At 38.0% G+C, this 9,523-nt stretch overlaps 2 protein-coding genes across 3 annotated transcripts; one reads left to right on the top strand and one right to left on the bottom strand.

The window, feature by feature from the left end:
- Window positions 1-534: 534 nt before the first annotated feature.
- Window positions 535-1,869, top strand: LOC143878181 (uncharacterized). The gene is made up of 2 exons (XM_077380486.1): window positions 535-628; window positions 1,235-1,869. The coding sequence occupies exons 1-2, from the start codon at window positions 535-537 to the stop codon at window positions 1,690-1,692; spliced, it is 552 nt and encodes a 183-aa protein (XP_077236601.1). The 3' UTR covers window positions 1,693-1,869.
- A 1,987-nt stretch (window positions 1,870-3,856) lies between these two features.
- ADG1 (ADP glucose pyrophosphorylase 1) lies at window positions 3,857-9,193 on the bottom strand. Of its 2 annotated transcripts, XM_077381389.1 has the most exons (10): window positions 8,834-9,193; window positions 7,182-7,478; window positions 6,592-6,861; window positions 6,236-6,415; window positions 5,725-5,828; window positions 5,487-5,598; window positions 5,154-5,219; window positions 4,892-4,990; window positions 4,530-4,649; window positions 3,857-4,147 (listed from the first exon to the last, which is right to left on the bottom strand). In XM_077381389.1, the coding sequence occupies exons 1-10, from the start codon at window positions 9,116-9,118 to the stop codon at window positions 4,031-4,033; spliced, it is 1,650 nt and encodes a 549-aa protein (XP_077237504.1). In that variant the 5' UTR covers window positions 9,119-9,193; the 3' UTR covers window positions 3,857-4,030. The 2 variants fall into 2 exon arrangements, with proteins under 2 accessions (XP_077237504.1, XP_077237505.1); XM_077381390.1 differs by lacking the exon at window positions 5,154-5,219 and having other exon boundaries at window positions 8,834-9,192.
- Window positions 9,194-9,523: the final 330 nt, after the last annotated feature.

The following is a 9,523-nucleotide window of genomic DNA, read 5'->3' as shown; positions in this document are numbered from 1 at the left end:
GAAATTTCCGTGTACCAATTACATCACAACGCATCTTAAAAGCCACTTGGAACGTCATAATCTCATAGCAAAACTCTGTTTTAAACCGCGTTTTATTGGCTTATTTTGCGGAATAAAGTTTTGCTAACTATGATCTCACCAAGTGAAGACCATTTTCTGAATTATATCATTAGAGTGGTGGTACATTTTATAAATAGAATGTGAGTCACACGGCAATGGATTGACTGTTTATATATTGGGATAGCCAAATGGGGGATCCATCAGCGGTAATGGCTTGATTATTTTTGGAGCATCCTATCATTTTAAAGTTTAATGGGCATACAAAAAGAAGATAGTGAGAGTTTTAGGGGATAGGCCCAAGTGCTTCGATGGTCTGAAGTTTCATACACCGAATTTCCGTGTATCAATTACATCTGAATCCATCTTAAAACATGAGTATGAGATAGTGGTATGTGATAGAAGTATGACACATAAGGCATTAAGGCTCGTCTATTTATTCTCTTGAGAGTAAAAATTGAGGATTCATTAACGAAAATGGCATTGTTGCAGAGAGCTTTAATTGCATTGCTTACTCTTGCTTGTTTATCTCCACAGGTGTTATCAAGGCAGCCATTTCATCCTCTCCGAGGTGAGTGCAAATTCTAGTTTAAGCATTAGGGTCCGGAGAGATCTTAGTCAAATCCGTATACGTACTTTGGTGGGTGGAGAAAGACCAAAATCCATGATAATTGCACGTGTTGTTCTAGTGAAAGTAAAGGTGGAGCCCACCAATGATTCAAAGTCCGAACCATTCATCCGTTAGATTGAATTGGGCTAGGATGTTCATAGGATACATAAGAATCGGTTTTGGAATTTGATAACCGAAGTTATTTCGGTTATCAAATTTCAGTCTGCTCAGTTCGGTTATAACCGAACGAACACCCCAACTGGACCTAAGGCTTCACTGTGTACTACAACATAAGTGCTACCTAGGAAACTCTGATGAATAGTCTTATTGTTGAATCATGACGAAAGTAGGATTCCAAAAGGGATCCAATTGAAGCATAGGTGGGTCCAATCGGTTGACACCCCTAGATTCACCAAATAAATGATTTAAGTCATCAAAATGGGTGTCCCCACTGTATTTTTCACATGAAATATTTTCAGATGATGGCTGTTTTTGTTCATCAAGAAAATATTGTTTTGCTAGTCGAATCGATCCCATCTAAGTTTCGTCTGTAAAATTCAAATGCAGGGTACGTATTGCAGGGTCGTGGAAGGGAACTATTGGGTGATAGATCTGCCCGAGCTCCTCCAGCTCCCACGGCCCATACGGTAACGAAACGAAACCCACCAGAAGAAAATCCTACGGAAAATCCTCCATATGGTTCTTGTGATGATATGGAAAACCAACCAGACGAGCCCTGTGAAAACCCACCACCAGATTGTGATGGCACACAAGAAACGCCCTGTGAAAACCCACCAGAAGAGGCAGAAAATCCACCAGAGGGGAACTGTGAAGACCCACCGGAAGAGACTGAATATCCACCAGATGTGGACTGTGAAAACCCACCAGCTAGGAAGAAAAACATAAGACACTATCGTTGTTATGAGACAGAGACAGGAGAAATTACTTGTGTGAGTGTCCCGGATGAAGAGGATAATCCACCGGATGAGCCTTGTGAAGATACACCACCAGACATGGGAAAATAATACCAGTGCAACTTCACTTGTGCCTGATGTGTAATGGCTTACGTAATTTGATTGTAAAATTGCACCTATATAGATTGGAGTCATGGGACTATATGTTGTTGCAACCTTTGTTGCCATCTATCTATATCTAATGAAAAAGAGTTTGTTTGCAATGTAACTTTCTCCATATTTATTAGAGAAAACGGTTCCTATACACCGTGTAGATAAGTTATCTACACACTAGCTTAAAATACAGTGGGGGCCACATTATTTGGGTGATCCAAACCATTCATTTTTAAGGCCCTCACATAGATAGGGTGTCCACAAAAAATCAGATCCATAGGATCATCCTAACCATTCGAACTGTGGAGGCAAAAAATGGACTAATTTGTGAAGGTTTAAAGACATCCATTTTACCTCCACAAATCGTAGGGTTGGGATGATCTTATGTATCTGATTTTTTGTAGACAGCCTATCTATGTGAGGGCCTTTAAAATGAATGGCTTGGATCACCCAAACAATGTGGGCCCCCACTGTATTTTAAGCTAGTGTGTAGAGAACTCTCTACACATGTGTAGGAACCGTTTTCTCTATTTATTAAACATCTCATGCAAAATTAAAGGAATCTAACATTTATTATATGTGAAATTATATGGTGTTCGAGTGTTCATTTGTGTAACGGGGTACGACAGAGGAGTCGCCCTTGATATTTGATCCAACAACCGCCGACTCCCTTGATATTTGATCCAACAACCGCCTCGAAAAAAAGTCTGTGGATCAAGGGTGGTTCTCCGGCTACGTGTATGAACACGCAAGCCCCGCTTAAAAACTCTTCTTATGTAGTAATAGATAATAATGGATTTGCTAAGGAATTTCGCAGAAAGGCATTTAGCATGAAATAAACACTTCTTAGAAAGCCAACTGAGATGAATTAGATGAATAAGACTAAATATGCTGAAAAGTGTGGCTGTTCTTTCGCAGCTAGCCGTGAAATGCCTTTCTGCGAGAGTCCCTAGCAAATCCCATATAATAATTTAGTTTAAATACATGCAAACATTGTAGAACTTCATAAGAAAAGGAGAAAACTACAATGTCAGTTTTACAATGGTAAAATGCAATTTTTTGGGGTCCTACAAGGGAGAGTGTTGATCTTATAGAAGCCACAAAGAGCCAACCTACATACTCTTGGTGCCATCCCTAACGAACATCCCATGAAAAAGATAAAAGACTACTAAAATCTAATTTAGCTTTTCTTCGTGGAACCCCAAACAATGCTTGATGGATCACGGGCCGAGGATTACTGATCAAGTCACTCTCCAATGGCATTTGACCAGAGTTATGTTGCCATCTGGATTAACGGATCTGATCATGTAAACAAGGTAGAAGTGTGGCCTAGTATGCATCTTTTAGGAAGGAGCATGAAAGTGACTTTCTTTTTAGCATTTTCAAAAAGAAATTAAAAATTTTGAAAATCCAACTATCCTAGGATCTAAATCTACTGACGATTAGCTACACACAAAAAACAAGAATTTGGGAACAATCTATATGCTTCTAATGTCGAATCAGGATCAAGAATAAAGCATTGGAACGAACTCTTCTTTGGTGTCAAGGTAATAGCCCTTGAAATTGATTTCAAGGGGAAGGGAGGGGGTGGGGGTCGACTTCAAGGGACTTGCATTCTTTCTATATTCATTTGTAAATCTAAATGTCTAAAATGAAAAGAAGGGTAGCAGTGGAAGAAACCTAAGACTACGATTGAGGTCGTATGTTCAAGTTTTTTCCAAACTCAATTTTACTTCTTCTAGCCCCCTTCGATTAGTGGCTTAAACAAGTGAAAGTCTCTAGGATAGCCCATGCAGGGGATCTTTAGTATCTGACTCATCTATTGTAGTATAGAAGATTATCTAACTCAGCAAAATTCTTGTACGTTTTCCTATAACTTCTAACTTTATACGACTACTCCTAAAAATAAGTAGTTGTATTCTCTATATACGGGGCCAAACAGATGAATCATTTGGATCATCAAACCAGTGCACCACCTACACATTCATCGTCTAAAATACATAATTCCTATTTTTAGTTTCATTATTAATATTTATCCTTAATTTTACCACTAGAATAATGACCACATCATCTGAGAGTGCTTTTTGGTTCATTCACATTATGAAAAAAAGGAATTTTCACAGACCAGAAAATTTTCTTTGCAAGTGAAGAAACATTTACAGCAGAGGTTCTTTAATGCCATCCCTTCTTCACTAGACACCTTATAATATAGATGAACATATATGATTCTCAGGAAGAAGTAGTGAAATCAAAGGAAGAGTACTCATTGCACCTTCTAATGAAAGCGCAGGTGGTTTTATATGACGGTTCCACTCGGTATCAAAGCATCTTTGATTATAGTGACAATCCCACTCTTGATGAAGTACCCGTCTGTTTCCCTTGCCGCCTCTTGCACATTATCCTGGTTGGTGATCTGTAGAAGCAAGAATTCGATACTAAGAACCGATACGTGCATCAGATATACATGGGTAAACATATATTTGCAAAAATAAAATAGTGATTTTGTTGATGATACACAAAAGGGAAATGATATCTACTCCCTTGTGTTGTTAGTGTCACCCCTCTCTTCATTTTACACCTTTCAAGTTGTTAAAGGCTGTTAAGACTCCCCAAGAAGTTATCAACATCCAATTAAAAAGTGTTTCATAGAATGAGGAGTGCCATTATCAAAACAAGGTAATGCAGATATCATTTCCCTAAAGATGTGGTTGCTTCTGTAATTCTGAAAAAGGAAACTAAAATTGCACAACTACAAAATGCAAGGGATGGTCAGCACAGAACTTTCTGAGTACAACCTTGACATTGTCTCCAATGCGAGCATTCTTGTCAATAATCGCTCTTTTGATGTGAGAATTTTTGCCGATGCCAATTGGAACACTACCTTTTGCAGCCAAAAACCTCCTGTCAGCATCCGTCTGGAGGAAGGAAAAAGCAAAAGAATCAACATTAGATCCACGCACCTGTAACTATAAACAAATGTCGTCTTCTTTGTGTGTGTGTGTGTGTGGGAGGTGGTGGTGGGGCGAGGGGGGGGGGGGGGGGGGGAGGGAAGGGAAGGTTCACAGGTATTGGGTGAACAAAATTGGCAATTCAACTACTTTGGGCAATCTAATCACTAAAATGAAACATGAGGGCTTGGCTTCAACAAGAAAATTACCTCGTAATAATCTGCGCCCATTAGCAATGTGTCTTCAATGATTGCACCCTCTGAAATACATGAACGAAGCCCAACCACTGAATGGTGAATTTTGCAGTTCTGCAAACAAAAAAAAAAGGATAGAATAAGTTGAGGTTTTGCAGTTCTCCGATCCCAAAAAATACAGGACCCTAATGCAAAAAATAACAGAAAAAATTGAGAGGGGATTAGTACTGCCTCAAAAGGGCTTGATGTAGAAATGGAGAATGGCAAAGGCATTAACTAATTCTAGCTGGAATTGAAGAAAATTTTGTAGCCTCTCGTATCGAGGCCCAAGTGGGAGAGGAACCTGCGAAACTAAAAATATGAGCTAGCTGAAAGAACGACTGGAACTAGCACTATCAAGGCATCAACGTGGGAGCATTCTGGAAATGTTCATTTGCACATTATCGAGGCATTTTATTTAATAATAACAAAGTTTAATACACTAATGAGCCCATGAAAATTGTAAGTCTGCAAAAAAGAACAAGCACAAGTAGGGTTTTAACACAATAAGCAAATGCTCTACCCAACTTCAAAAGATGAAAAAGTATGGAAACCTATCCTAATAACTTACTTTAATCACACAACCCTCGCCAATAACACTATCTGTAACATCAGCATCAAGCATCTTGGAAGGTGGTAAGTAACGAGGTTGCGTATAGATCGGAGAAGAACGATCATAAAAGCTGCATAGGAGGAAGTCCATAGCAATATCATCACAAGATTAAGAATTCAAGGTGTTGATAAAGATGACATATTATCGGGCAGTTACTATTTATTTTCCTCAATGTGAAACACCCAGAAAAAACTACCTGAAATCTGGTACTGGCTTTTTGGTTATCCCCAGATTTGCATTATAGAAAGCTTCAATGGTACCAATATCTTCCCAATAGCCATCATACAAGTAGGCTTGCACCTATAGAACATAAAAAATTCCCTAAGATAAGTCATAGAAGCTGCAGGAAAAGAAGAAACTGGAACTTTTGAATGATGCATTATCCATGGAATTAATCACCGAAACGAAACGTGCAAATCATCAATGTCAGAAATTGAATGAGGAGATGAAGTTAATGTTGTGGGAGCATAGATATTAGTATCTGTTCCTTTGAAGGTGAAGTTATAGGTTGAACCAATTTTTATCTCTCTGGAGGTTCCTAGACTTGCGAGAAACTTTATCCTATATCTGCTGACATGTTTGCTAGACTTTTTTATATAGTTTGGGGTTTTAGGAATTCTTTTTGGACATTGCACACAATCATAAGTGCAGTTTTTTGCTATTGCATTAGGCCAACAAACCACCTTACAAATTACAAATAGACCTACCCGCATTCCAATGGATGTTGCACCAGGAATAACTTCACTTCCAAAATCATTGGCTCCAGGGAACTTTTCACGAAGTAACTGCAACATCACGTCTTTGCTGACCACATAGATACCCATACTAGCGATATAAGGCATTTCTTTTGCTCTCGCATCATCAAGGCCTAAAATGGTAGTATCAACCTGAAATAAATGTATGAAAAAAATTAAAGCAAGTAAGCAAGTAAGATCCTAGAATACTTGGCATTTTAAAGAAAAGGCCTTCATATTCCCAATCAGAATATGCGTAGCGTGATCATGGCAGTTCATTGAAGAGTCTGACAATGAAGACCTCATTCAAATTTTAACTAAGTGACTACCTTCATTGCTTTCAACTGCTCCCCTTTTGGTTTCTCTGCAAATTCAATTATGCGACCTTCTTCATCAATTTTCATCAGACCAAATGCAGTGGCACGTTTTTCATCCATTGGCAGAGCAGCCACAGTGATATCTGCATCAGTTTCTCTATGTGCTTGAATAAACCTCTCATAATCCATACGATATAAATGATCTCCAGCAAGAACGAGGAATTCCATAACATTTTGTTCTTCAAATAACCACAAATACTGTCTTACAGCATCAGCTGTTCCCTGTAAAAGAAAATCAAGTTCATTTAGATAGGTCCAAAGGCAGCAGAAACATTCTGTACAGAAAGAGAAAGTGGCCAGAATCACATGTAAGAGGACAATGTCCAGCTCCAAATATTAAAGGTTACTAATGATGCTACATGAAATAAAATCTTTTTGTTGAAGAATCAACATCAAGGAAAAAGGGATTTGCATCTTCAAGTTCTATTTCACAAGGCTCATCTCCAACACAACTGCTTCTTACATCAAAATAAATAAAGAGTACAAAAGCCTTTTAAAAATGTGCTTATCACTAAGAAACTGGCTGTGTTTTGATACATCACCTGGAACCAGTTAGGATTCTCAGGGCTTTGCTGAGCAGCTAGAACTTCTACGAATCCATCATTCTTGTATCCACCCATATTACTTCCATATGCCCGTGAAAGATGTCGGTTGAGAGAAGCGGAATTGAATTGTGTCAAAACATAGATCTTTGATATGTTGCTGTTCAAGCAGTTGCTCACAGGAATATCAATCAGCCTATAATTGGCTCCCAAAGGAACAGCAGGTTTTGCTCTCTTCTTTGTAAGAGGATATAGGCGGGTCCCAGCTCCACCCCCAAGTATAATTCCCAGAACACTCTGTAAAGGGGAAAAAGCAGAGAACATTCAATTCCATGGCCCTTCAAATCAAGGAAATCAATCATAAATTGAAATGAGAACTAAGTAAAATTCAAAATACAACAACAAATAAGTCAGTAATCGAAAAAAGAGACCACTAAACTTTGACAATTAGATAAACTTAATATGAAGTCTAACAGGAGAATCACATCACAGTATCAAACTAATTAACTATATTAATTACAGAATTAAATAATTTCAGTAGTAATATCATATTATAACTACTAAAAAATAAATAAAACTTCAATCAATGAGATTTACAGTTAGAGATCAATGAAATATGCTCAAAGAATAAATGGTATTTGTAAAATTCAAAATCAGGAACTAGTCCGAATTAGAAAGAAAAGTTCAGCAAGAAAGAAAGAAAGAAAAAAGAAGCAACAGAATACAAGGTACGCAATCTGAAAAATGTACTCTTTAGAAACATAAATGGAATTTCCAAGATTTCCCTAGATGGCATTATCATCAGTTCCTTCTTTGCTAACTTCAAGACCAAGATCCTCTCTAAGTCAGGAGAAAAGAACAAGTGGGAAAAGGAACAGAATTAACAACAACAACAAAAAAAAGCCTCAGAAAACACTGGTCAAAAATATAGATTTGACTCTCACAACTCACATAACTTGCAAGCTTCCTAAATAGTAGTACTCTTGTCAAATTTCCAACTCTGCAAACTCGAAGATCAAAATTGGATCAAACTCAGAAGAAAACAGATCATCAATTCATAAAAGATCAACCAAAATATATAACAGAAGATGTCAAATAATATTAAGAAAACTAAATTTCGGTTCTCACGACATTTCCTTCAGAGCATTCCACTTGAATTCTCTACTTTTCGAAGATTAAAAACAAGATCGAACCGGGACCAATAAAAAGCATATCTTAAATGAAAAGGATAAAAAGAACCATACAAAAGACTTATATCTTCTCTCTCACAATGTTTCGGAGAACTTTCAAAATAGCATTACCATTAAAAAAATAAAAAAAATAAAAAATTCTATATAGCTTCCAGTCAAATCTCCTACTTCTCAAACTTCAAAACCAAGATCCGATCGAAATATTTGAAAAGCAGCTCATCAAGGATCAAAATGGACAGAAGACATAAAAATCGAAAACATGCAACCCTAATTACACTCCAAAGAGAGGCAAGAAAGCAGAAAACGAGTTTGCAAAGTTCAAAACCAAGATCCGATCGAAATCTTTGAAAAGAAGCTCATCAAGGATCAAAATTTACAGAAAACATAAAAATTGAAAACAAGAAACCCTAATCACACTCCAGAGAGAGTAAATGAACTAGATTGAAGCAGAAAACGACTTACTCGGCTGGCGTCAGGATCGAGACAAGTCTGTGAATTCTGAGAATCGGAGACTGCTTTTGGAGAAATAAGGACCGGAGATCGTCCATTGGAGGCGTTTTTCCGGCGATTGAAAACAGCTCTCGACGGGATCTTGTCGCCTGAGAGGTGAGATGAAGAAGAAGAGAGGCTCTGGTTTGAAGATCTGAGAAAAGTTGATGTGGATTTCCGACTGAGATTGGATGGATTTGAGGATGTCAGGGTTTTTGAAGAAGGAAGCCTCGAAACGCCTAAATTTGCTGTCGCCATATTGGAGTGAGAGTGCTTCTTGTTATTTTGCTTTTACTCGGAGATTGGAGGTGGACGAAGGAAAACGCTACATAAGCTTTTATAAGAATACGAGGACCTGATCGATTCAGATCTTTCTTAAAATGCCCACTGCTGAAGGGAAAAATTACGGAATGTGAATAGCAGTAAATGATATCCCCACTCCTTGATTTGACGTTACCACTCCCCTCAAATACTTAATTAACAACTTTCCCTATTGACCATTGAGTGGCGAGGGAGAGTATCTCGCAGGTGCAACTTGTAAGTTGTAACCGTCGATTGCAATTTCGGTTTTGGCATATATTTCGGACCTAGCCGAAACTGAAATTTCAGTCGAAATTGGGTAAAGCCGTTCGAAATGTCGGTTTTTTGGGCCGAAATTTTGTA

The sequence above is a fragment of the Tasmannia lanceolata genome, unplaced genomic scaffold (genome assembly GCF_043159265.1).
Source record: "Tasmannia lanceolata isolate RefF3 unplaced genomic scaffold, GAP_Taslan_0.1 ptg000006l, whole genome shotgun sequence".
Lineage (NCBI taxonomy): Eukaryota > Viridiplantae > Streptophyta > Magnoliopsida > Canellales > Winteraceae > Tasmannia > Tasmannia lanceolata.
This window is presented reverse-complemented; position numbering and strand designations above follow the sequence as displayed.

Coding starts and splice junctions, on each gene's coding strand:
- LOC143878181 (XM_077380486.1), top strand. CDS start 535: ATGGCATTGTTGCAGAGAGCTTTAATTGCATTGCTTACTCTTGCTTGT. Junction 629..1,234: donor GCCATTTCATCCTCTCCGAG/GTGAGTGCAAAT, acceptor ATTCAAATGCAG/GGTACGTATTGCAGGGTCGT.
- ADG1 (XM_077381389.1), bottom strand. CDS start 9,118: ATGGCGACAGCAAATTTAGGCGTTTCGAGGCTTCCTTCTTCAAAAACC. Junction 5,599..5,724: donor AAGCCAGTACCAGATTTCAG/GTAGTTTTTTCT, acceptor CCTCCTATGCAG/CTTTTATGATCGTTCTTCTC. Junction 4,991..5,153: donor TTCAATTCCAGCTAGAATTA/GTTAATGCCTTT, acceptor TTTTGTTTGCAG/AACTGCAAAATTCACCATTC.